General features: G+C 46.6%; 2 protein-coding genes across 2 annotated transcripts in view; one reads left to right on the top strand and one right to left on the bottom strand.

Annotated features, from left to right (window-relative positions):
• Positions 1–7,651, top strand: part of ITIH5 (inter-alpha-trypsin inhibitor heavy chain 5) — a 48,445-nt gene extending 40,794 nt beyond the window's left edge. Inside the window, exons 12-14 of the mRNA XM_013185439.3 lie at positions 574–690; positions 3,197–3,574; positions 4,947–7,651. Coding sequence (XP_013040893.3) covers positions 574–690; positions 3,197–3,574; positions 4,947–5,245 — 794 coding nt within the window. The 3' untranslated portion in view covers positions 5,246–7,651. The remainder of the gene's footprint in view (positions 1–573; positions 691–3,196; positions 3,575–4,946) is intronic.
• A 2,070-nt stretch (positions 7,652–9,721) lies between these two features.
• LOC106038729 (store-operated calcium entry regulator STIMATE-like) overlaps positions 9,722–27,646 on the bottom strand; it is a 33,331-nt gene continuing 15,406 nt past the window's right edge. The window contains exons 4-8 of the mRNA XM_067003717.1: positions 27,351–27,472; positions 18,952–19,064; positions 18,143–18,226; positions 16,184–16,303; positions 9,722–10,355 (exon numbers count right to left, since the gene is read on the bottom strand). Coding sequence (XP_066859818.1) covers positions 10,242–10,355; positions 16,184–16,303; positions 18,143–18,226; positions 18,952–19,064; positions 27,351–27,472 — 553 coding nt within the window. The 3' untranslated portion in view covers positions 9,722–10,241. The remainder of the gene's footprint in view (positions 10,356–16,183; positions 16,304–18,142; positions 18,227–18,951; positions 19,065–27,350; positions 27,473–27,646) is intronic.

Genomic DNA, 27,646 nt, shown 5'->3' with positions numbered 1-27,646 from the left:
AGGGTTTTGGCTTGTGTTATTATCATACCTATCTGGTACTTTATGGTTTTTCAAGGACTGTTGAAAAATTAAGGTCATGGGATTGTTTAAAATCTGTCATTGCCTGCTCCAATCTGATATTGAGGTCCAGGAAGGTTCAGTGGGAGGTGTGCCCATGTAGCAATTTTTGGTTAGAGGATATATTTATATATGCTGGGGGGTGTTGCCTACAAACGGAGTATGGAAAATGGGAATATAACTTGCATGACAACTCCCATATGAAATGGTATTTCAGGAAGAAAATACCCTCACTTTCTCCTAGGCTACTTTGAGTTTCAATTTTCATTAAAAGCCCATTGTCTTCTGTGAGAAAACCAAAACAAAATAAAACAATCTTTGTGAAAAACAAAGCAAAACTTGATGTTTCCTGGCAAATTCCATCCAACTGTCTAAAGACAATAAACCAGGAGGCCTTAGGGAAAAAAAAAAAAAAAAAAAAGAGAAAAATACACTTTGAAAAACAATTTTGTTAGACTCTTAGAGTCTGGAGTTTTGTGTATATCTCACATTTGTTTCCCTTCCATGATTTCTCAGCGGATGGAGACCCTCACTTTGTCATTGATTTTCCCTCCAGCAAGTTCTCTGTCTGCTTCAATATCGATGGAGAACCTGGAGACATTCTTCGACTCGTCTCTGATCATAAGGAATCTGGTGAGCAGCTAAACAAAGTAGTTGCTTGTGGAGGAAAGCTGAAGTGCAAGGCCAGCTCTGTAGCAATAACACCAAGGTGCTTCATAGGCGAGGAACCAGAGGAAATTAGAAAAAAAAAGTGCTTTTCAGGCCAGTCAATGGAAAAATCATGTACACCAATTTTCCAGCTCTAATCACCTGGATTAGAAGGGGAGGTAAACTCTGCACTCACCTCCACTCTGCCATGATGTACTGGTAAGTTCACAGCAAGCCTAAAAGCAAGGAGGCCTGGCCACTGTTACATACATGACTCATCTACAGAAGTGAGTGTAAAGTGATTAGACCATATCCATAGGGAAATATGGTTTCTGGCTTTTATATACCCAAACTTTTCCCAATTCAGGTCTTCATTGACCATAATGAAGAGAGCAGCAGTTCCATGCAAAACTGCCAAGATCCACTCAAGCGTATGAGGACCATATTGAACCCCTTCAGTCCAGCTAGATTAGAGAGTTCAGTTCCTGATGATGAGAATCCAGTATGGCCTGGGGTTTGCATTTGACCAATGCTATAGCAAGCACAGCTGAGTAAACAGGCACAGGCATTTTGGATTGTCAGAATGCAGTGTTTACATGAGCCATGCAGCCACCAGCATGCTGAGAGGTTATACGGGGGATTCACTTATTTGGTGCAGAGGCAGTGTATTTGTTTGACAGTGCAGCTTCATCAACCCTCTAGTTACAAGGTCACAACGTGCAACTGAAAGATTTAACAGCATGGACTCTCCAAGATTGCTTGGATATCAGAACTTCACTCTCTACTTACAGCAGCAATTGCTTCAGGACAGAGAGAAGTACAGGCTAACTGAGCACTGAGGCTGTTTCAGTGAAGAGACTACCAAAGTGATTACCAAGTCATGGCAACCTTAAGAAAACCCGCATAATTCAGGATCTGCTTTGCGCAAATCACTCTGATCTCCAGAGGCCCAAACTGTGGTCTGATCCGATCTGGAATTCTAAGCAGGGCAGCTAATAAGCAGATTATGTCCTGAGCAGGGAAATGGTGGGAGGCAGGGGTGTCAAAACCGGAGACAATGCACAGACTTGTTTTACAAAGGAGATAAACAATCCCCACAATAAAGGCACAAGAATTCTATTCCATGTGGCAGTGGCCTAGCCTCCATCTTTTTGCATTCATGCCTGCCTCAGCAAATCAAATCCATCTCTTGGCAATGTTACCCTTAAATTTCTTTCACAGATTATGTGCTGCTGCTTGAGTCATTCTGTGGTTCAAATGCAGGATGAACTTGAGGAAAGCAGGCTCTGCAGAACTAACAAGATGAGTCTATGAAGACAGAAATGACAGATTCCCTCAGGGATGATGGGAGATGGAGATATTGCACCTAAGTGTTGATGTCTTGGGTCTAGCTTGGGTTAGCCACAAGCCTCCTCCTTTATTGTTGCTGTCTAGTAGCTGTGTAGAGACCTGTGGGAAGTGAGACACTGTCTTAGGGACAGAAAGTCACAAAAGTAATTAAAATGATTGTTAATCTTGCTGTGGACATCTAGGCTTCAGTTGACTCAATGAGGTCTGCATCTTGGACCACTCAAAAGTATTTCTTTTGGGTCAAAACTGAGGGAAGCTGGAAGGGCAACACTGTTGAAGCTGGAAATAACCCAATGTAGTTCAGGGACCCTTCAGCAGGTTCTGGGTCCTCCTCTGCAGTGACACAAGGAGAACCTGAATTTCTTACACTGTAGCCTGAGGAGGTTTAGGACATCACACTGTTGTAGGTCAGGATATTCCTTCTATGGGTCCTGCTTGGTCTTTAATGTTCTGGCTAAGCTAGTAGCAGTTACTCTGTGGTTTCCCAGGTTAGATCTCATCTTAAGAGTCAGGTAGTGAAGGACATCAAACCTCAAATGTCTACTGCCATGAGATCCTCTGACACGGCAGCATTCAGATACATCCAGGCCTTCTTCCTGGAAGACATTCAGTCTCTGTGCCAGTTGGTGATTTGAGAAAGAGCAGGCCCACCAGCAGCTTGTCTTAGTTCTCCAGGATCTGATGTGTTTGTCCAGCTCGGAGCTTATGCCTCAACAATGAAGTAGTCTAGGTAAATGATACCATGGCAGGTAGTGTTATAGCAGTCAGGAAGGTAAATATTTATCTTATGTATGTCAATAAGCCCATGTCATTGTATTGATGATAGGTAGTCCAAAGGTTGGATGGAGCTTAGAAACAACTGATCCTGTCCTGTGACACTGTAAACACATGGCTGGGACTAACGAGACTGGGTACCTGTCTCCAGAGCAAGCCAGTATTTCTTAGCTTGGATAAATTTAGGTGCTCTGTATAAGTTAATCAATTTATAACACATTGGCCAACCTGTTTTGAATGGTGGTAGGTGAAATAAGTTGAACATAAGGTAGTGAATCTGCATATCCTTGGTTACAATGCTTGTGTCTTCAAGACAAGAGACCTATTCTTGGTTCCAGCTTTCACTTACTGATTCTTTTCCTGCAAGGTGTAACAGTGAATGGGCAATTAATTGGAGCTCCTGCACCACCCAATGGCCACAAGAAACATCGGACTTACTTCAACACCATCACTATCCTCAGCAATAAGCCACAGAGATCTTACCTAGAGATCACACCCACCAGGATCATCCTGGATGATGGGGAAAGGCTTATTCTGTCTTGCGACCGGAGTGCTGTTGTGCGGAGCAGCAGCCTTGAAGTGTCCGTCTCTGCCAACTCCAACATCACTGTGACGATACGAGACACAATCAGCTTTGTCATCCTCATCCACCACTACAAGAAGCCAGCCCCATATCAGAAGGATCACCTGGGGTTCTATATCTCCAACAATAAAGGCCTCTCTTCTGACTCCCACGGGTTACTGGGTACGTAACAGGTTCTCAGGTAGAGAGCTGTAAACCAGAGAAAAATGATTCTTCCAAACAGTTTTAAAGGACAGAGATAGGAGGTAATGAGAAAGGTAGGTGGAAATTAAGTTCCCAGATGAAACTTTTACTTCCACTCATAAATGAGTTCTGTTACCCATATCTCCAACTCCTCTCCCATCTTCCTCTGTATGAACTATCTTCCACTATCCCTGATACGCCTGTGCCTGTTTTTTCTCAAATCCACTCTTTTTATGATTGTTTCATGCAGTTGTCGTTTGAATGTGCACACTAGAAGCTCTCAGAGATGAATAATACAGAGAGAGAAACCAAGTAATTCACAAGAACCCCTAATACAGCACCAATAAGACATTCTCTCGTGATAGTCCTAAATCAGAATAACCTGGCTGCTAATGTGCTCTCAGGAACATAACAGAGTTGGGTCTGACTCTCTCTAAACAGAGAGGAGAGTCAACTGAGGTCCTGCAGATCCCGAAAGAGAAGTCTAGTCACAAAGCTAGTGCATTTCCAGAAATTGCTGGCTTTCAGCCTTCAAGTTCTGCACTTTCATATGTACAGAGGGTCTGTCTGTGCATCACTGAGCTGTTTACGCTTGAGCCTGGTTGAGATCAAGAAACATTAGTATTTCTTGTTGCCCCTTTCTTTCAAACTTTTGAAGTGAAAGATGAGCCATACCCACATTTTGAGAGCAACTAGGCTTTAGGTAGGCTCAGAGAGTATCTAAATGGTTGGCCTCTTTCAGATGAGAAGTAGTGATATTCATGGACATCTACAGGTGCCGAACTCTAAGGCTGAAGTCATGGTAGCACCCTACCAGCTACTAGGAGGAAAATTAACTCTGTCCTAACTGAAACCAGGACACATGACATTCAGATACTCCCAGGTTAAGCAGAAGATGATCCTTCAGGAGTGGAGTTTTGGATTCAGGCCCGTTGCATGTGCAAACCTCTAAACCTACCCTTAGGTTTAGCGTAAAAGACCTTGCCCCCAAGAAGGTAAAGGAAAAAAACTGGGAGCTGCAGGCCTAGATCAACTTTCCACTTGCTGATGGGCTTTGTATGGGCTGTTATCCTCTAGTAACCGTGGCCCACAGAAGGGAATGTACTGCTCAAGAAGCTCTGTCTCAACCAATTTATCTTAACCAGTGGAAGAGAAATAGGGTTTTATTCTAATTTCTATCTCTGTTGGATTTATAAAAGAATTCAAGGACCTGGACTCATCCTGCTATTGCTGAGAAGCCCTTCACAACCCCATACTCTAAGAACCCTCAAAACACAGCCTATTAAACAATTACTTATAAGTACAGACACAAAACGACCACTCAAACAGTGTATTTTGTCTTGTCTTTCAGGTCAGTTCTTGAACCATGAAGTTAAACTTCTTCAGGAATCTCTAAACACAAGTCATCAGCAGGTTGGTCAGAACCAAACTGAAGCATTAAAACCAAACCCTACAAATACCCTGAAAGTGAAGGGACGGCTTGTTCCTGTTGTGTGGAAGCAGAGGAGGATCTACAATGGACAGCAGGAAGTTGACTGCTGGTTTGCCAAAAACAATGCAGACAAACTGATCGATGGGAGTTATAAAGACTATTTGGCTTCTCATCCTTTCGACACTGGGACCAGCTCTGGGATGATTAACAGCCTTTAGGACTGATCATAGCAATGCATTGCAGCAGCATGTGTGACAGTGGGTCCCTTCTGAAGCCTCTAGAGATAGGCAACTTATGAATATTTCTTTACTTTTTGGTGCCAAAGAAACCAAGGCTTTTTCCCCTTGGAAATCAACTGTCTCTCTTTCATGCTAGATGAACAGGGTTCATCAAATTTCTGAAGACAAGGATGGGGGGAAGGGTTGAGGACACAGTGGGACCACTATCCCATGGGATGGGAGGGAGAAAGGGGCTAGCTGTCAAATCTAACAGTGCAGAGAGCTGCTGGCCTTAAAATAAACCCATGCAGGGATCTGTGCAATACCCCCAGGGGCTGGTGAGTCACCCAGTGAAAGGCATGAATCATGCAGCACAGTGCCTAGCTAACCTTAGGTGATAAAAGTTTGCAAAGTGACTTGGAGCACATGCTCCAGCCATGGTTCCTGGGGAGAGAAGAGCGAGAGAGGGGAGATGGGTGGGTATCCATCTGCAGAGAGCTGTTAGCATCAAAAAGGTAACAGAGATTAAAACCTTAAATCAACAGGCCACAACAGGGTATTGCTTTCAAGGCTGCTGGGATGGAGTCTGGATTTGCCACTGAGCGTGATGTTCCCTGTACCACTACTACTTAATACAGTGGTGAAAACCCTCGTGTGGTTTATTGCTGTCCCAGAGTACAGGCTGCCTGCTTCGAAAGCACCTGTGGTCCTCAGCAGCAATAGGAGTGGTGCTAGCTCCCATTCCATCAAGCATACCATTTAAATGACATCATAGGTTTAGTGATTTCATCCTGATTCTTTACTCCCTCTGTGAGAAACAAAATTCCATCGTAAGCTTCCAACAGACCTCCCACCTCCTTGAGCAGAGCATCACTTCTGCTTCATGGGGATTTAGATTTGCTAAAAGATGATAAATCTGTACCCTCAAAGCTTATGACCCTATAAAGCACTGTCTAAATCTTGAATTTAGACTAGAAAGTTCTAGCTGCTTTTCTAATCAGGGAGGAAGTATTTATTTACTCCAAATTTTCAAAAATTTTTCATCCCAGTTAGTTACCCTGGCAGCTTCTCCTTCCTTACACTGCAGGAATTTGTACAGAGCAGGAATTTGGCAGCAGGAAGTTAGGGAAGGGTCTGCCAGCCACCCCCACTGCAGGTGGTGCTGCTCTGCAATGAAACCTCCAAACCCAAACAGCGAGGCTGTGGTCTATTTTAAAATGAGGCACCGCTGAATAATGCTATACATCAGCCACAGGGGAGTTTGCTTAGTAGAGAACTTGGCCAAAGATGACTTCGATAGCCCCAAAGACGTTTACATGGCAAGGCCAAACTGAACTCATGTATATACTGCCTTTTCCAGGACTGAAAGGAAAGTGGGTGTGTGGGGGATGGAAGCATCCCCAGCAGCTAAATGATATCCGTGTGTTAAGAGAAAAATGAGTTGCCAGAGATCTACAGAAATAGGTTCAATCTTGACTGATTTTTTGCATATTTAAAAATTAAATCATACTGTTGCTGTAGGAGCTCCAGCTGGTGGTGGTGGTTTGGGTGGGGTTGTTTTCCGGTTGCTTGATCATTGAGTTAGCACTCCTAGCGCTGTGACAGCAGAGCAGGTAGAGAGCACAGTTGCTCATTCACACCATGTGTTGTAGGGAGAGGGAAACAGCCAAAGGGAACCAGCTAGACTTAATTGTGCTGTGGAAGGTCCTTCTGGAGAGCTCAACCACTGTAAAACTTGTGCTGGGGCTCATGCATTGGAAGAAAACATGGAGACAAAATTACTTACTGCCTTGAGCCTAGCTGGTTTGGAAAACAGCCCTCCTGCAAGGGAAAACAGAAGGAGGGACCTTTGGCAGTCCTGAACATGCAAGAACTGAAGAGACCAAGGCTTAGCAGTGTGCACATGGATCAGGAATAAAACAAGAAATAGTGTCTGTGAGGTTGACTTCTCCACCCAAGAGGAAGGTGGGAAGATCACCCAGTCCATTCCCAAATCCCATCCCATTTCAACAGCACGGGGTGAACAAGGTAGTGGCAGTGAACTTCTAGACAGTGCTAGGTTCAGCATACAAGCAGTGTCTTCATACAGTTGTTACTGCAAAAAGCTTTCTTTGAAATTTTCACTCTCCTCCCACATTTTGCTGTTCAAGTGTATTGCTAGGGGGAGTGATTCGGTTAGGCTCTCCTCTCTCCTGTATATAGGTATGTATATATACACACATGTATTGCTAACGCTTCAGGTGCATCATTGGTCCTCTTCCCCAGCCAAGAACACATTTCTTCCAGGGTCTGAAAAGAACAATGACCAAGTCCAACTTCCCAGCCCTGTGAAGCACCTGGAGCAGTATACTCAAGTTCTCCTTAAGGCCCCAGTTATCCATTTCACAATAAATATTTTACAGCGAACGCTGCAGTGAAGCTTTCATTTGGCAAAGATGAAACGAGCTTTGAAGCTAAGGGTAGGTATGCTTTATGCTGCTGGATAAGCTTACGTTACCAGATGGCTGAAAGAATCCCTCAGAAGGTAACAGGTCATCCTCCTGCTACCCCAAGAGCACTAAGGGCAAAGGTAGGTCATAGACTGAACATTTTGGCTTCCCCAATCTATAAAGGTGGTATCACAACACTTTTCCTCCCTCAGGAGGAGGATTTGTCCTGGTTTGGTCTTCATGCCCCTTTGTGAGAGCACAGAGGCATCCGATGAAGCACATTGTGCCAACTGCACACATCTATTCTCAGCTCCAAGAGTGTCAGTAAGTACTTGGTTGTGCAGCGATATGGATAAAGGTTGCAAGCTGCTCAGATAGCTCAGGAATTAAGGCTGAGCATCACTTTGGAGCGTGCAATTTCTTCTGTTGTGCTAACATTTCATAGAAGAGAGCAGGATTCCAAACTTTAGGGTTGCTGAAACACCAGTGGAAAGGAGATAGTTCCCAGGCTATGGTATATTGTGAGCATCAACCAAAAGCTGAGCAACGTTTATTCCCTGACCAAGATCACATCACTCATCTCTCATTTTAGGGCAAGGGCTTTGCTGAGGCTGAATTTGCATTCTTCATACTCTGCAGCATTGCACTAAGCAGCCCTACAGCAAGAACAAAAACTGAAATACCAGTTCACCTCGAAACAGAGGCAAGCTGCTAATAGGGAAGCAATTTTCAATTATTTTTACTCAAGACCTTAAAGAGCACAACAGTTGCTCCAGCCCTTACCAGCACAGGACTCCACCAGACAAGCAGAAGTTCCATTGTGAGCGATTTCACGAAGCAACATAAATGATCTGTTCAGAGAGCTGTGTGCCATTTGTTCCAAGAGCCTTTTGGTATGCCGGCACAAGTAGGATTTTGACTGTTAAGTAAGGAAGAAACAAAAAAGGCTCTTCCAGAAATACATTATAAGGCTGCACAGCTGCGAGCGTTGCCAAGCATGTCAAGTTCACTAAGGGGCATGCAAGACTTTGATTTGCATGTAACACTTCTAAACTACTTTGAAGTTGGGAAAAAACAACCACCCACAAAACTTCACATCCTCTCAGCTTAGCTTTTAAAGGACTAGAGCTTTAAGTGAGAAAAGCCAAACCCTTTATCTACGCACCTGATTAAGGAATAGGGTTTTAGGAATAGGGTTCTCCTATGAAAACTAAAGGGAGGGAAGACAAAAAATAAACAGAACTCCTGCCCAACACTTCCGGGGACTGTTTTGCAGTATGCAAGGCCTGCCTATAGCTTACCTGGGTCTACCTGTTAGTACAGTGGATCCCGGATCAGATCTTGCTCTAAGGAACTATTCACTGGTTGGACTGTGCACAGTCAGTCCAGCTGTATCTGCATCCAGCCTGGGAGTGCGTTAAGCAGCTGCTCGGGTCTGTCCCCAGGAGAGCTACAGAATGTTTTGGCATTTTTGCTGTTTATTGACTAATACAGCCTGTTGACAAGAGAGCAAGGGCAAAGTCCTGCTCATCACACTTGGAGCAAGAGGTGCCAGGATCTGAGATGATGAGATGACCCATGGATTATCATCAGCAGCCTCACCTGAGGCCATTCTGTTACACCTATAAGGTGAAGGCAGGTTAATGGGGCTTTCAGGGGACTCTTCTGATTTGGCTTTCAGATCAGATCCTGCAGAGATTTTATGTATTTTGAGCTAGGTAAACGGAAAGGAGTCGACTCCTGTTTCCCAGCAAACATACACCTATAAGGTAGCAACTGCGATCAATCCCAGATGACTGCTCCAGACTGGATCCAGCACAGGCTGATGTGGCAGCATCAGGTTTTGCACTGAAGTGGCTCATACAACCCATCTGCAGAAACTCAACACTGGTTCATCTCTTTCTGTAGATTTTCTAGGACAGCCCTGCTGTGGGGGACAGTTTGCCCTGTAAGGAACACATCAGTTAGACCTCAATAGATCCCACTTCTTTCCCTTTACAGGGTTATGGTTTCACAAAAATATTAAGCATAATGAAGATACTTCATATCTGAAGCAGTTTTAGGTCAAACATTTATTGCATTCCTTATAAAACAGTAAAAAAAAAGCATTGGATCCACTGAGAGTCTTCCCAATTCAAGACATTTAAATACATATTGCAAAACAGTTCTTTTGAGCATCTGTGAATATAAAAGTGTCAGAGTTCAGACAGTACAGGACAGATTCTTTTTCTATTAAAAAACAGACAGCCTTTTGATTTCAGTCTCCAGTCCTGACAGTTATACCCAGCTGGCCAGCCAGAGGAAGTACACATCCATACCCCTAACCTCAACATGCCTGCATGTGTTGAGGTTAAGGTCAGGCAGCTAAAGCAGATACTGCTCAAGCCCAAACCAGATACACAGACACCATCCCAAAGAGACCACTGCAGAAGGATGGGTCTAGATGAGGCAGGCAACCGGATCTCCACAGATCCACAGGGATCAACTTGCATTCCCCACCCTGCCCTTCCTTGGCCAGCTCAAGGATCACAGTGCTGCTCCCCTTCCTCCACCTCGTCCCGGTGCTGTCAGATGACCACCTGATAGCTGGGCTGCTTCATCTTCTGGTTCATTCCCTGGAGTCCCGAAGTGTCCTGGTCGCTTTCAGACTGCTCAAAATCCATGTCTGGAGAGAGCAGCACCTGGAAGGGAGAACAGACAGATGCTCATGGATTCCAAGTCCTCAGGCAGACATAACTGGAGCTTCTTATGCTCTTAATAGTGTAGCAAACATCCCCAGGCAGCAGCTTGTGAAGGGGTCAAGCACCCATGGAGGGGTCTGCTGCAAGATTTAACCCTCCCTGGCTGAGTCTCACGGTCACCTTGATCACTACAATGACAGCCAGGCCCATGTGGGTACAGACACTATTGCTCCAGAGCCCCTATCTCCCCCTCAAGAGCAGGGCAGGCAGCTAAAATCTCTGACCACGGGGCAGGACTCACACACTGACATTCACATTCAGCAGCCTCAGAGGAGATGCACAAAAACTAGGCCGCATCTCGCAGACATCTGCACCAAAGAGAGATGTTTCCCCAGGTACCCAGCTGCTTGTGATCTCCAGAGCTCAGCCAGGACAGCAAGCAGAGCTACACTTCGTTTCTGCCACGGCCAGCGAGCTCGAAGATGCTGTCCTGGCCTGGTACCACCTTATTTCCACCTAGCCCAGCATCTCCTGGCTCAATCCGAACTGCAGGAGCCAGAACAGGGCACAGACACCTCAGGAAGAGCTGTCTGCATGGATAGTATCTACAGCTTGACAGGTTGTTTGCTCAACCCCATCCTACCCCTTCTTCCTACTACAGAAACCCAGCTTTGAGCAAGAGAAGCCCTACTGTCCTTCAGCCCCAACAGCAGCTGGCCCTAAGCATACTTAACGTTCATCAACCCTTCTGCTAGGGCTTGTGTCACACCAGCAGTACCTGGGAGCCAAGCCATAGGATTTCTGGTCAACACTGGTCACCCACACCACAAGCCTGGCCAGGTCCTTGGCACCTCAGCACCTGACTCTACAGAGGCCTCGCAGCGCAGTCAAGGGCCTTCAGTTTTATTTCTGAGCAATGCCAGAAGCCCTTTCCCCTCTCTTCCACTTGCCCCATCACAGAATCATTAGTTCATGGCATATGTGGGGGAAAAGGGTCAGCTACCACACTTCCCCTGCCAAAAAAAAAGCAGTGAGGCACCATAGATCTCCCAGCCAAGCCTCAGCCCCATCTGACCCTGCTCCACAGCAGGAACCAATGCACTATGAAGCCCCCGTTCCCATCCCATGGCACCCCTCCACCTCATCTAAAGGACATCTCAGGGGCTTCCAGCCATGCAGAGCCCACCGACAGCTCAGCTAGTGCCAGAGCCCAGCATCCTTTGGGGGAAAAAAAGCAGGAACATGGGGATTTAGTCCTGTTGATGGCCATCTCCAGGCCGTGTTGTGAATTAACACGCTCCCCCACTTGTTCATTTAGGCAGCACCAGTCACCACAGCAACTAAACAGGAAAAACAAACTGCAATCAGTCAGTGACTTCAAAGAGGCCAAAGAGCCGCAGGGGAAGACTTCCTCCCTATCCTCACACACGCTCTAGCCCCTCCATGTGATCTGGTTATCCTCACAGCAGCATGTCAGATATTTAGGATAGCAGTGGATGAGATTAAGATCTCTTGTTCCCCTCTATCCACCCCCAAATTGGGTCTACACAGATTTTTTTGTTGTGTTCAAGACATCACTGGAAACTTTCCAGCTCTTCCAAGTGAAGATTTCCTCTGTTTAACATTTAAATATTGTGATGCTGCTGGACCTGAAAAAACGGGCAGTTAGTCACACGCAGCATTATAAATCACTGAACTCCGACAGGCCGCAACAGGCTGTCTTTGGGGTTTGACGCACTGGTAATTTCGGTGGCTTTCAGCTGCAAGCTCAAACCCTCTGACAGTGCCTGCTACGTCAGCTGTGGTTGACTGGGCTTTGGGATCCCGACCCGTTCAGGCTGCTACCTGCCCCCTGTATGGCTCATATGAGGCTGCTTGAGCCAGCAGTCCTCTGGTAAGCTTTCCACAATTGCCTGGGGAGCTTCATCGTGAGAAGACACCTCATCCCTGTGACAATCATGGCTCACACCCTCAGATACGGCTTTTTGAACAGAACAATTTGGGAGCCTTCAGCACAGCTCGGCCAAGGCACTTCCCTTACGGATGCATCCAGGCCAGAGGCACAACTGGGAACAGACCACAGCTTCGCAGTCCCAAAACAAGGTGCTGCTGTCTCACCCGGCAGTCCCCAAGTACTTCACACGTTCCTCCCCACACAAGGACAGCAGCTTGCAAAACAACCCAGGTCTTGCTACACAAAACAACCCAGGTCATGCTGCAGGAGTGGGGCTGGCCACGTGTTCTGCCAACCCCTCCTGTCCAGGAGAAGAGGCTGACTTCTGGTTTGGGACCCTTCCAAGCCGACCCTTCAGACAACCCAGTCTTCTAAGCAGCAAAGAAATTAGAGTAAGAACTGTGGCATAGGCTGGAAAACGTAGAAGCCTGGAGGCCATTTCCCTGCAACCAATAGAAATTTGTTTGCCTAAAACTCCACCAGCCTGGTGCAGAGGCAGGAACCATCTCACCTTCCTCCTACATCTGAGCTCAGATGAGCTGCCATGTGCAAGTGGGACAGTCTCCTTCCCGAGGCACCCATCTTCATTTAACTTCTCCTAATGAACAGGCACCCGAGCTCACCCTGAGCTTGAGCTATTTAAACATCAGCTCAATTAGCCAACAAGCAAGTCAAACACATTCTTGGAATATTTTTCAATATTTAAAGCAAGCTGTAGAGGTATGTAGAGGTGTGCTCCTGTCTAGCACACTGCCAAAAGCTACAGTTCCTATGGAGGTGATTAGGATTGGTGTTGAACTCCACAACGACCAAAAGGCAGGTCCCATGCAGCGTACCAGCTTTCCTCCCAGCCTTAAACCAGCCTCCAGTTTCACTCTGATGGCTCCTAGAAGTACCATGGCTATTAGAACAAATCTTGCTTTAATGCTCATCTCTAGAAATGTAAGCTTTCAAAAAAAAAAAAGAGCAGAAACTCACCCACCTCCCCGGGGAAAACCAAAACAAAAACAAGTCCAAAAAGATCAAATAAAGCATTATAAAAAACGACTTGTTTTCCTGAGTGTAGAAAACAAAGAAACCACTGATTAGATCTACAGTTTATCGGCACTCACAAGGGCAAGGGAAAAGAGATTCGGGTCAAGGGCAGGACACATGCAAAGCAGAAATAAATCCACGTAGCTGAATGCATTTCCCCAGCCTGAATAGCATCAGAATCAAGCCAGTACTCCTGAGATGTCTCTTCATCCCACCAGAAGGCAAAAAAAGGATTGCATGAACATTTGTGGATTGCCAAGTCTATTCTTGCTACCCAAGCTGGTCTACCAAACTGAGGGCAAAACTGACTTTTCCTGCTATCCCTATGGTAAATGCTGAGTGCAGGTTTTTAACAGGTTAACTCCCCGTCCCCCCCCTTTCCCATTCTCCCCCTCCTTCTCCAAACACGAACTGCAAGTTCTAGTGAAAATAATGACACTAGTGGCGAGATAGGCAGAGGGCTGAAATTCAAGAAGGCAGCGTGATGGGGAGCTGTTGGCGCCTGCTGCTAGACAGCCCTGATGAACCCTGATAAACCACAGGACATCAGCCTCAGCCAGCCCTGCCCTGCTCGGAGAGGCTTCCCAGATCCCTCTCCCCTGTAGCTGGGCAGGAGGGAAGGAATTCCCCCACTCGAACAGGTTATTAGCAGCAAGGAGCCCAGCAAACCCTTGTTTTCTGGTTTGGAGCCTAAATACCAGACAACCCAGCTGCAGCACTAGCCAGCCAACGTGATCTTTAACTCACAGCCTGAAAGCGATGACAAAGCAGGAGCCTACAGCTACACCTCAAGGCCAAATGCCAAGCAGCAGAATTGGAAAAGCAGGTCATTTGTTTCTTGTTTTTATTTTCCTTTTTTTTTTTTTAGCATCCTTCCCTGCCCAAACTATTTTTAGTAGTGCTGGACCAGAGGCACAGGAGCATAGGAGCATAAGAAGGCAGACCTTGCAGACAGCTCTGATGGGACGCCTGTCACCCTGATAGCTCCTGTGGTGATCAGAGTTTGGGGATTGACAGCTGGCTTGCACATTGAAGGTCTCAGCAAAAATTTGTCTGAGAAAAGGAGTCAAATACTTGGAACTTGGGAGACGCCTTCAGCAGCAAGAGTCACCCTGTGGGAGCCCCATTTCCATCACTTGAAATAACCTATGTCAAGCTATTGGATGAGCCTTAGCAAGCATCAGAGATTAGCATTTTCCCTTTAGATTATCCAAAAGCTGAGCTAGAGGCCACAAAACCCTTGTCTCCTCCAGCAGAGCAAGGCAGAGGGGCCAACTCCATTCCCACAGAGATCCAGCAACTCCAACACCATCTGTGTATCCACAGCAGCACCAGCCTGAAGGTTTCCAGGACACCTGCGAGACTAGATGATCCATGTTTAGGTCACAATGGGTTGGAAAGGAAGCTGGAGTCTCAACTGGAGATGCCACCTCCTTGCCCTTGCTTCTGAGCTGGGGTAGTTTTAACTGATCTTAAACCTCCAGGAACACACCAGCATACCCAGTGAATGAGGCAGATCTTCACCACCAGCTTTGAGCCAACCTCCAACCTAGCTTTTCCATGGAAGCACCACTCCAAGAAGCCACCAACTCCGACCAAGCACCACCAAGAAGCCAGGATTGTGCCATAACCAGGGAGAAGTTTGTGCCCAGATTTAATCCACCTTTAGCATAGAGTGGTTTGGGTTGGAAGGGACCTTAAAGGCACCCACTTCCAACCCCCCTGTCACAGATAGGACACCTTCCGCTAGGCCAGGTTGCCCAAAGCCCCATCCAGCCTGACCTTGAACACCACCAGCAGAGTTTCTCTGGACAAGGTAGGAGCTCCTAGGTAGCTGTGCATTGAAACTGAGGACTCCTATCTAGACGTACTGGCACTGCTCAGCTCTCTTCCCTCCCCAGATCAATATAAATTTCTCAAGGATGCCCCAGCCACGCACACGGCTCAGGAAACTCCCCGGGACACGCTGCTCACATGTTTTCGGTAACCTTGCCAAGCTACAACTGTTTATCTGGAGGCCAGGCCAGGAGGAATGACTCACTTGTCTCACCAGCTGCTTGCATCTGCCTGCCCTTCCTGCAGGAAGGATTCCTCTGATACTGGATCCCCAGCAGCAGCAGCAGCCAGCTCCCTGCTGCACTTTTGAGCCTTCAAAGCCACCGCTGCTGGGTGGACCATCAAGCACACCCTCAAACACGACTACCTCTACATGCATTGCAATGTTGCCAGTAATCAGCCATCCCATTCAGTAGCACAAGAGCAGAGTGTAAAAGAGAGCTCAGAGCAAGAGCTATTTCTGTTCATCCTAAATTCCTCAGCAGAAGCTACTCCAGGAGCAAGCCTGCAACTGCCAGAAGCTATTTTATCTTAGCGGGTCTTGCCAGCGAGCTGCAGATACCAGGAGTCATACAGCGTGCACTCTGAAATCAGGGCCAGGAGCCAGGGAAAGGAAGGGAATTCAACCCAGAGACTCGGGTTGTGGTCGTTGCCCAGAATCTGATGGGAAGCACAGACTACCTGCCTGGCAAGCCGTGCGTCATTAATAATGAGAATAACGCCTGCTGGTCTTGGAGCGTTCCACTTCCACCCATCCCTTGCTCTCCTTAACTTTAAGGTCAAGCTCAGACTACACCAAACAGCTTTCTATGGCTACAAGACCTTTATCAGTCTGAATAATTACAAAAAACAGGAGGAAACTAGGAGGAAAGCAAGCTCTTCTAAGCCAAGATTGACCACAATTAACGATGGCAAAGTTGAATGACAGCATGGGGGTGCCCACCAGCTTCAGCCTGCCACTCCAAGCCAGCTCTTCCTGGTCTTTGGACATCTTTGGTCTTACCTGAGATTCCTCAGTCCTCCTCGCCCGAGGGGTTTCTATGGATCCATTGATGTCCAGGCTGTCTTTCTGCTTGTAGTATTTCCTCATGATCAAGCTGTCCACAACCCAGAACATAATGGCCTTGGGGAGGAAGGAGTTGCATAAATTAGACTACGGAGACCGAAATGCAAAGTCAGACAACCAAAGCTTTTTCTTTCTTCTCCTTCAGATTCTCCAGATCTCCAGTTCCCAGCAATCTGAGCTGATATACAAATTAATCCAGCATTAAGTGGATGTGGAGGTTGGATGAAGCAAATTCCCAAGGTTCCTTCCTCATATAAATTGTCAATTCCCTGTTTGCTAGAAACCCAGGGAAAACAGGCAGCGGTAGGCCAAGTTTCTGCCAGAAGTAACCTTTGAACCAACCTCCACCCAAGGTTCACCTGCTCTGTCTGCACCACTTTGAGAACGAGGTTGTTTCTATGAGAACCAGTTTGCTTTTGAGTAACGAAGTTCACCATTGGGTTGGGAGGAGAAGTACAGGTAAATTCAACTCTGCCAATGCTCCATCCATTTTTAAGAGTCACAAAAAGTTCAAGTCTCTCCTCGTCCAGGAGTGATCTCAATGCTAACATCTTGTTCTCGTTTCCCACCTTGGTAGGAACTGAGCTGCAGCTCCAATATTCCCCAGAACTAGGGGAACTAGGAAAAGCCTGAGCTTTTGCCAAACTAGTTTTGAGAATATCAATTGTTTTGGGTAACCCGAACACCTTTCAATGCAGTAACATAATGTAGTCAAACAGTGCATGCTGGACAAGTTGTTTTATAGTCAACTTTAAATTCTGAATTTCAGTTCCTCACTCCCATCACTATACCTACTACAAAAGCTTCAGCACTTCTGTTGATGTGATGTTTTTATATGTTTGCTAATTTATGTGAAGGTGACATCACAACTTTACATCACTCAGTTGGACAAAGAGCATTTCCATCAGGAAATCTACTCTTGACAACACCCAACACCTGTCAGAGCATTCAAGTCCCTTGTTTTAGCATCACTTTGTACCCATATTGCATTACAACATCTATACAGCACGTGGTCAATCTGTTGCTCTCATATCTAGTACGCTTGCAGAGAGTTTCTGTCTGAAACTGTCACAAACTTCAGAAGACCGATGAGCTCCCAGGACAACCAGATTGCTACTTTAGTGGGATTCCAGCCTCTATTTCTGAGGAAGAGAGTTTTTTTGGCCACTCTTTAATAGCCTTGTTAAATATAAAAGGAACTTTTTATTTTTATTTTTTTTTTAAGGCCTGAGTACAAATAAGACATGTTTGAGATTTTTGAAGCCCTGTGCTCTGTTTGTAGGGATTCTTCACTTGGCACGTACAACAAAGGATATCAAGTTGTTTTTTCCTTCCCTGGCTACAGTACACTTCAAAAAAGCTCCCTTGATCAAGGACAGCCTTTTTGTCAACAGATCACAGCAAGAAGACAGCTTTTTGCTCTTCAGGTGCATAGAATTATCTTCATTTTTCTTTCCACCCCTCTACCCATACCCACTGGCATTTTTCTTCCCCCTTTTACCTCCAACTGAAAGCACAGCAGGTTGCCAAAAGTCACCACTGACTATAAGCCATCCTATAGTCACTTAATGGGCTTTGGGCATCCCTGCACCTGCAACTTGCTGCTGAGGTGCAGTTGTCAGCTGACGAGCCTCAACTTTCCCCAAAAAAGTAAAAAATCAGCCACCGAGAAGCTTGGACAAGAGAGTGGGAATTAGGAACAGAGCCCATGGTAGGGCAGTAGCGACAGATTTGTGCTTGTGGCAAGCAGTATTTTTGCTTCCGCTCCCATCCGTCTTGTCCTATTCACTTCAATTACTTAAGGCTGCCCCAAGCCAGCTCCTGTACACTCTCCCCTTGAGAAGGGACCACGATTTCCAAACCACCCTACCCAGTGTTCGTGGAGGCACCACTTACATTGACTATAAAAGGCACAACAAGCATGACCAGGACGAGCTCCAACTGGGGGTTTGGGATGTAACTCAGGAGGATCTGCTGAAGCTGCAGAAAAAAAAAATAGGAAAAAAATGGGGGATTTAGAAGCATTTGATTCTGTACAGAGCAAGAAATGAATACTGCTGATCTTTCAGTTTAACTACCCATGGCAACAACTGGTGGGACTGTCCTTGGCTCCCTGAGCCTAGTTACAAAGTAGGGACACCAGCCACACACGAGGTGCGTGGACAGGAACCCAACAGCATCTCTGGAGCTAGCTGTGTGCTGCTGAACACGTTCACACACAGTCACATACTAGATCCTAAAGGCTAATGACCAGCAGAGTTACCATGAGCAACCATACAGAAGCAGGGGTTGAAGGATGGGATACTGCTTTGACAGAGGTGAATTTGGAAGGAACTAAGAGTCCCACTAGTTTAGACATGAGATCACAAACAACAAACTGACTTGACAAGATAATGTGGAAATCCCCTGGCAGAACTGTAGTAGCTCAGCTGCCAGCCCAGCCTATTTTATCCTTCCAAGGATGGAAGGGAAAGCTAAAGAAAAGCCTTATTCCACTGATTTTTGACTAGCAGGAGAACGTACCAGAAGCCAAGCTGTTATGAAAGTCATGTTTCCCCTAACTTAAGTAATAGCGAATTATCACAGAGCTGTCGACAAGTCATAAGGATTAAAGACCTACCATGATGTGAACCATTAACAATGCAAAGCTGACAAGAAACAAGCCACAGCAGCTGTAGCTAGAAAAAATACACTGGGGAGCTTACCTTTGTCCAACCAGGGATAAGCAGAACAAGGCTGATCGCAGTCTTCTCAAAAACCATTATCAGCAGGTAGAGGATACACTGGCCAATCCAGGCAGCAGCTTGTGGAGGGTCACCTGAGAAAACAGGGCATTGCATCTGACATAGGACAGGAGGAGACAGCCTTGCAGAGAAATTGCCTCGTATCTGATACCCGAGTTGATCAGAGGGACGAGGAAAGGGTTCCCATATTGCAAATCCTGCAGTGAGACAAACGCTCACCCGCAAAGAAAAAGTTATAATAATGGAGAGATTTCATAGCTGTATGGCCACGCACCTGGGGTAAGAGGTTTTGTTGTCCCTGCTGGATCCAGAGATCGTTACTCCACTGAAGATCAAAACATGCCAAGATCTAAGCTCAAAGCTTTCTAGTTTATCGTTTAAAAAAATCAGTTCTAACGTGTATTGAAGAAACTTTAGTAGGCTTGCAAAGGTGCATCCTTTACTAGTTGCAGCTCATTTTGCAAGTTGATATAGAGAAATAAGAGCAGAAAGACAAAGGTGCTCCCCAGTTCCATTTGTGCAGGCTCCCTGTATCAGGGCAGCTCTCTCGTACTGCAGTTGTGCTTTTGAACTGAGCTTGGCTATAAGCAAGAGAGCCATCCCTCTAGAAACCACTTTTTCCAATCATTTGAGAATTGATTCTGAAATGGAGATAGTACTTAAAGCAGAGCCTGGTTCGTTTGAAGGGCAAGAAAGGATACCAGAAACTGCATTTCTCTTCACCTTGACAAACCAAGAGAAGTCTGCAAAGACAGATTTTTCCCCCCAGTTTTTTTTGCCCCCTTACAGTAGACAAGAGCTTCATAGGCATAGCTCAAAACCCTGGCCCATTTTGACGTGAATTTTAGACTGATAAACCTTTGAATTAAAGCTCGTCCCAAAGGCAATCCCTTGAAAAACGCACTGCCAGTCTGATGCTCTTCTATACAAGGGTCAGTCAGTACCCTGCACATTCCTCTGTCAAAAAATAAATCAAATTTATCACCTACAGTCTTACCTGCTCAGTTTCCAGCAACAGTCCAAAAGTTTCCCCATCACCAATTTCAACAGAAGAAGCATAAGCTTTCAGCCCTAAACAGAATGATTTTTTTTTTTTTTTGCTGATGGAGTGAGTGGCTGGTTATGCGACACTAAGCAAGAGACAGAGGCTCCATTGCTCCTGGTTTTTACAGCTATCCACTAAAAAAGAATCAATGCTAATTAAATATGAATGCTTCCAATGGAGTACTTACCAAGTAATAATTAAAAGCATATTTGTATTGTTAGCAATGATAATGGTACCGTATCTGTTACATGTGCTTGCTTCAGCCCTCTGTAAGTACCCTGCCAGCGGGTTATCTCCTTCCCATGTCACCAGAATACCTTGGGTCTGCAAAACTGAGCCACAGTATCTGGCTTGGGAAAGATGCAGCATTTCCTCTTACCCCTCAAATTCAAAAGATAATTCCTGGCAACATTTGTTTCCAGAGGAATGGGGCCAGAATTTGGAATTGCATCCGTGCAAGAGAACCCAACCCGCCGCAGGAGGTGGGCACTCGATCTGATCTCGGATGGGAGCAGACTGGGAGCTGTGCCCTGCTTTTCTCAGCACGGTGCTGCTGTGACACACCAAGGGAAGCCCACACAAGCAGCTTGCAAGAGCATATTTGTCCAAACCACTGCTCATACCTCCGGTTGCAGAGACCAGCAGCACATGCCAGGATTTAGGAAGAGCTGGTGTCTGACCAAACGCTGGGAGAATCTGCTTCCCAGGGAGAGCCACACAGGTTTGAGCGTGTGTTTGGCCTTTTTCTGTCATTTGTTAGCAATGCAACAAAATATTTGCAAAGAAGCAGAGGCATCCAGATGGCGTCTCCATGCCAGAGACCTCTGAGCGATCTCCTCACGTCCCAGCTTTTTAAATACCCAAACCAGGACTGAGAAGGAAGCGGAGGAGAGGAGAGGACGGAGGTGGAAGCTGTGGCTGCAGGAAGCTGCTGAGCCACGAGGCCAGCCAGCAGCGAGCCAGACCAGCAGGCAACCGCTCAGAGAGGGGGGAGCCAGGGAGGTTATGTGCAAGGGCACCCGGCAGAGCCCCTGGGACTTCAGAAAGCACACGGCTGCACTGCCCGGCAGGCAGTGGCTTGCTGGGTGGTCTGTGGGGGAGAGAGGAGCACTTATTGTCACTCTGCAATTAAAGGCTGCTTCTCAAGCAGTCACAGCCTCTGGTGCCCTCTCATCTCTGGCACAGGTTGGACATAGAGTGTTTTTTTTGTTTTTTTTTTGCCAGGGACCCCAAGGCCAACCCACCCTGCCAAAAGCCCCCAGGTTACCATCATCCATCAAAGCTCCGAGTACAAATGAACCAGGAAAACAAACACATCCGATATCTCCTTCCTGCACTTGGACTCTTTCCCTTTCGCTCTGTGCTGTCAGCTGCGGTGCTCGGTCCCCCCTGGAGAAGCGGGGACAGCGGCCACAGCACCCCTTGCTAGGCAGCTCTTCTGCACCACGATCACAGCAGCACTTACACCGTACTACTGGTGTCCCAGCCTGCCTGAAAAGCAGCAGGGAGTCTGAGGTATCCCAAATACCCACCCTCTCAAAGCCTTTTGGTGAGGGGGCGCCACCGTTCGTTATCACAAACCACTTGGTTTTGCATACCAGACAGCCCTGACGCCCTGAGCAAATCATCTCCACAGACAGGTTTTGGTGATGCAGGCTGAGATTCGGACACCAAGGGAAACAACCTGCTTCCTAAGCCAGGCAGGGCATGGACCCACTCACATCTAAGGTTAACACCTCCTCACCCAAGCCAGTTTCCCCTCACCGTCAGTTTGAAAAAAAAAAAAAAGTGCACTTTTTCCTCCATGACTTTTAAACAGGATTTTGAAAAAGCCTGTTTTCTAAAGTGTTTTTTTTTTTTATTATTTTTATTTTTTCTCCCCTCCCATGTAGCCTTTGTATTATGGAAGCCCACCATATCCAAAGCCACACGCCTGCCCCAGTTAGGCCAGCTTCACCAGTTAAGTGGGTGCACGTGTAAATGGGACAGGGCCTGTGCTACCAAATGGGGTGAATCTGTGCTCCTTACTCCCCACCACACCTGGTCATACATGCCTCCACCCCAATACGGGGCATCAAACATTCAGACTTCTCACTCTTGGTCCTTCCTCTATCACCTGAATGTTATTCAGCAATTAAGCAATTAGCAATTAAGTGGCCAGGGTAAAACAGTGCAAGGATGTGCAAAGAGACTCACAGACCCATGTAGAGGCCAGCTGTGGCTCCATCACCGTAAGCCTAAAGTTGCTACTGTCTTGCAACCCTTACTGTCTTACTGTCTTTTTTGCCTCTTAGATTGAGCTTTTTCAGACTACAGGATGAGATGTTTCTGCACAGGAATCCATCCCGAGGCACAAAATTAGACTGCTTTATTTCCACTCCCTGGCAGGAAGATCAGATGGTGTCTGCAGGCATTTCTTCCAGCATCTTGGCCTCCCAAGGACAGCAGGCTGCTCAGTACTAAAGTAATCGAGGACAAAGATGCAAAGTGAAACAGCAGCATGACCTACAGGGCCACCGGGGTGACTTTGGCCATAAATACAGGGGTTTGTTTTCTCTTCACCAAGGTCATCTGGCTGCTCCTTACCTCAGCAAAGTCACACAAGTCTAACTTCTCACCAACTTGTGCCAGTAACACACATACCTCTATCTCCTAGTATCTCATAAAAAAGACGTAGCCTTCGGTGTGGTCCCCAGACAAGCCCAGAAGACAGACTGGCCATATCTCCTTCTCTCCAGTCAAAAAAAGAGGCTAGAGAACTTGAGCTGGCCCCAGCACCTCATTGAGGTTTGGCTTCCTACAGCCAGAGGGTCAGAGGCATCCTTAGATACAACTTAATGTCTTTGATGGACCAAATGTTGTCCAGAATTGTCTTGGCCCATGGATGGGAGAGGATTCTCCTTACATCGTGCATTTCCATCAGAAAAATTCAGGTGAGTGCCTACAAGGTTGTTCCTGTCCTACAAGACAGACAGCCACCAAGACCCAATCTGCGCCCTGGAGGCTAGAACAAAAAAACCACCCCCCTCTTCGCTGTGAACAAAGCTTCCCTTTCTATGCAAAGGAGAGGGGAACAGGTGTAAGGGATCTCTGCAGCCTCTGCATCTTATCTGCTAGATGCCAGGTATTGTGCTCCCTTTGATCCATCCCCTGGAGCAAGGGCAGATTTTTGCCCCCCAGTTCCAGTGGGAAGGGAACTCACTACCTCAGCTCTCCGCACAGACTCTACCACTAACCTCTCCTTTTTGCTGGATGAGCATTTTGTTCAATCCTCCTTACAGCCAGCTCCCATCGTGGCAGAAATAAGCGTCTTCCTCCGCCTTTAATCCCAAAGGATGCACACACTGTGTGTCAACCAACCTCCTCCAGCAGCGCTACCACCCTACCCCACCATCAGCAATACCTCCTGGGTGCACACCTAGGATCACTGGTGCCTGCAGCAGCCTCACAAACATCTCATGTTCTGCTTGTGCCTGTGTTTGAGAAAAACCAGCACTGCTTGAGGCATTTCAATTGTTACCACTCAATGGGACTAGTTTAAATCCAGGCTGTCTAATGTTCCGAGCTGTCAGAGCCCACATGCTACTGCCAGACAGCTTTATTTATGGTCTTTTGGGGACTATGCATGCACTGAGCAGGTAGGAAAAAGTTTAACCAGAGCCAGAGGAGAGGGGAAGTGAAAAAGTGAGTAAAAGTTAATATCTGAAAGCGCTGAAAGTCATGTTGGGTGAGATGGAGATAGAGAAAGTCAATAGAAATTCTTCATAGAAAGATACTTAAATGGCAACCCCAAAACAAAAAGGAATGTAATTATCAATGCTAAGTACAGAGCAGGATAAGAAACAGCAGTAAAGAATCTGACTTGCACATGAGTGTTCACTTGGAGGGCCAGACCAGGTTTTCAGAGACTGAGTGCAACAAATGCTTGCACCAGCTCTGGGCAAGACAAGTTGGTGTCAGAGCAGCCAGTGCGCATCCCACTCAGCCCCAATTTGCAGCGTCACCATTATTTTGGGTCTTTAGTCCTTGGAGATATTGCTGTTACAATGGGGTAAGCGCTGGTGTTCCCCACGGACCACATCCTGAAGGGTCCAAAAGTTTGCACAGCTGCTTAATGCAAGGGACCTGACCATGCACTCAACCATTCGAGGATAAGCCCCAGCTCCTTCCTTACTCTTTCCCCCTGGTCCTAGGGGTGGAAAGACCAAGCACGCTAAGGACAAAACATCCCCTCAGGTTAAAGCTATTTTCAGCAGTATTTCCTCAAGCATTAGCAGCCAGCTCCCTTGGCTGCTTCGGGACGTGGGAATATTTGTTATGGAAATTTTGTACAATGTCACAGCAGGGCCAAAAGCAGCCTACACAGGTCCTCAGTTAAACTCCGCAGCTGGCACTGAGCACGCTCTCCTATAACTAAATTTGACCAACAGAGTTCAACAGGCCACTAAACAGACTTTACAGGCCTCCAAGCAACATGCCTTTCCATTTCCAGACAGAAAATGAACAAAGCTCAGACAAGTCGGTGACCGCAGCCCTACAAAAACCCATCTCCCTGGAGGTTTCTTCCAGCAAGGACACCCACTTTTCCCCCATCGTTTCTTAATGCTCCTCTTCAGTGTTTAGCTTGCACATTGCAGAAACCATGCATTAATGTGAATTCATAGCATTTCAAGTATTACCTTCAAGTATTATTTTAGATACTGGTGAGTTGATACATCTGCAGCTTAGGCTGCTTTGCTCTCCTCCCTGCAGGGTTCCCCATAGGAAGAGCACCTCCAGACGTGGTTTGCTGCTGCCCTGCTGGAGCAGTGGTGCAGTGAGCACCTGTGGAGCAACCACCCTTTTCCAAAGTCTGCTCTAACCAAGGTGAGGACTGAATATCTCCAGTCTTTGGAGCCAAGGAACTTCAGGAGACACAGCAGCCTTTTCTAAGGTGGCTTCCTACACTAAAAGACAGCACAAAAGGCAATCAAGGGCAACCAGGTAAAGCTGGAGGAACAGCAGTATAAAGTCTTTAACTCTCTGATGGCTAAAACCAGGTCATTCCTGGCTGGAGCTGTCTTTGGCTGAAAGCTTCGGCACAAGAAGAGGCTGATCTCAGAATGGGTGTCTCCCCTTTTTTTGGGAATATGAATTTTTAAACAGTCAGTGCTGGACAGCTGGTGGCTTGAAACAACCACCCGGGTTTCGGGGATTTCCCTTCCCTCCCCTTTGCTTCTCCATTATTTATTAATATTATTAATAATATAATTATTAATTATATTATTAATCCTGCAATTGCTGTTACACAGGAAAAACCACGTGGGCCCAAGCAGACAGGGAAAACAACCTCAGAGCAGGACTGATGGAGCCTCAGAGCATAACTGCAGGCATTTGTACAGGTTGCAGGGATGCAGCCAAAATTTGAAGCGTCCAAAAAGCAGCAGTTGCAAATGATTTTTGCTTGAAGACCATGCAGGTGGATGGGTACTGGCTATACAGGAGGAAGACACAACTGTTCCCTCCTGATAGCTGGAGGGATGGCAGTGTCTGCAGCACAGATTTGGTGTTTTCCTGGTATTTCTGCCCTTCTCCCTTTGCAGGACTGCAAGAGAAGTTTTCAGGATAACCGAGGAAAGCAATGCAAGTCTGGTACAGCAATTAGTCCAGAAAATGAATCATATTTCTGGAGCCTGTATCAGACTGCACAAAGTTTGCCAGCATTTTCAGACCAGCCTGGAAGTTACTTAACACTCAAGATGAGGATAGCAGAGCTTTGCTTCCCGAGCCCTGCAGCCGAATGGTGTTAGGTGGGAGTCCAATGGCACGTCTTTTTTTTCCATCATGTTCATTCTGGCCAGAGACCTGCACCAAAAGCAGTGCTGGGCACATGAGATATTTAATCCCCCATTCAGGAGCTCAAGTCGAGCAACAGCAGAAACTAATTTTTGTTAATGAAAGCAAGATTTCCTCTCTCCTCATCGGAGCGAGCTGTTTCTGTAGTCGAAGCCAGCCTCCTCGAGGGGGGAGCTCCAGCTCCACGTAAGTTTATTACTGCTCCGTGAGGTGAAGGCGAGCTGTCAGTGCACATTAACATTTCCTTGCTTCTGTTCAGCTGCAGACGTGGCGTGTGAGGCTGTGCTCTGGAGTGACCGTGGTTGGGCTTTGAGTCCTCAGTGCTCAAAAAGGGGGAAAAAATGCCTGTCCCTGATCCAGGAATATCTGTATTCCTCTGCTGTCTCCTCTGAATGATTTTGTTGTGCTGTGCTTGGCTCCTCAGCTCTTTCACAGGGGCTGCCTTCCCCACGTCCCCCACAAATAACTCTCACTGATGCTGTCAGGATGCTCAGCTTGCTCGGGGTGAAGCCATTCTGGAGACCACCGGAGCCTTTAAAGCCACTCTCGGGTAGGACCAGAGCCTGTCCTGCCTGCAGCTGCTCCTGCTGTGTCACAAACCCAGACATCCCCTTCATCTTGTGCTGAAACTCATTTACACAGGCACAGCACTCCCCTCTTACACACTGAACGTGAGCCTGAGCTAAAGCTACAAGTCAATGGGGTCCCTGCGCTCATCTCACTTCAACGCAAATCTCACAAGCTACTAAAAATACAAAGGAGTGGGACCACCTTCCAAGCAGACTTAATGATTAAGGTCTTAAGGGTGGAAAAGCTACTGGTATGAATAGGGTGTGTTTTCCAAGTCTAAAGATGGACTCATCTTTATATTAGATATAATGTAAAGAACTCATCTTTACATTAACTATAATGTAAAAATAGCCCCAAGGGTCCTTCCTCCCTTTACTGCAGCATAGAGGAGCATTGCTCTCCTCTTTCTGAAGAGAAGTGCTACCCTCTAGTGGGGCTGCCTGAGAAAGGTTTGGTTTTGAAATGTTTTTTTCTCCCTCAGGACAGGGATTGAAGCAGAGAGGCTGCCAAAACTTTGGCATACTTTTAACGGTTTAGGAGAAACAGAAAAAAAAAAAACAAAAAAAAAACACAGAAAGCCCTACAGAAAAAAAACCCACCACATCCAAACACCTTAATTTATCACGCACGTATCCTAGGGTATATGAACCCCCCAAGGACACGTTCAGCCTCTCACCACCAACCTGCTCTGCCCAAGAACACTTATCACAGCAGAGTTCCTACAACCTAGAGCTGTCCCAGCACGCAGCATGCTGTTAGCTACAACAGGGCTGCTAGAGCCTAGGAGGAGAGGTAACAAAAGCAGGTTGCTCCCACGTTTTCTCCCTAAATTGCCCCTTTTTTTTTTCCCCCTCCCCATTCACAGAAGAGAGCAAACAAGCCAGCTCTGTGCAGGGCTGTTGACCCCTACCGTACTCCCCGAAGACCAGGTACGTGTACTTCTGGTGCTGCACGATCCAGGAGACAACCTTCACGCCCAGCCAGATCAGCAGCATCCCCAGCGTGGCATCAAGGATGAAATTAATGAGGTAGCTGAGAGCAGAGGAAAAGGCCACTTGGTAAAGCTGCAAAATTCAGGCCTCAGCTGTGTTCTTAAGGCTATATAGAAGTATATTCGAAAATCTTTTATTTCAACGTGGGAATCCATCAAAAACCAAGATTTTAAAATCCTTATTTTCCTATTTTAATGGAAAAATTTTATATAAA

This window comes from Anser cygnoides, chromosome 1 (assembly GCF_040182565.1).
Source record: "Anser cygnoides isolate HZ-2024a breed goose chromosome 1, Taihu_goose_T2T_genome, whole genome shotgun sequence".
Taxonomy (NCBI): domain Eukaryota; kingdom Metazoa; phylum Chordata; class Aves; order Anseriformes; family Anatidae; genus Anser; species Anser cygnoides.
Note: the sequence above shows the minus strand (reverse complement) of the source record. Positions and strands in the feature narration are given on the sequence as shown.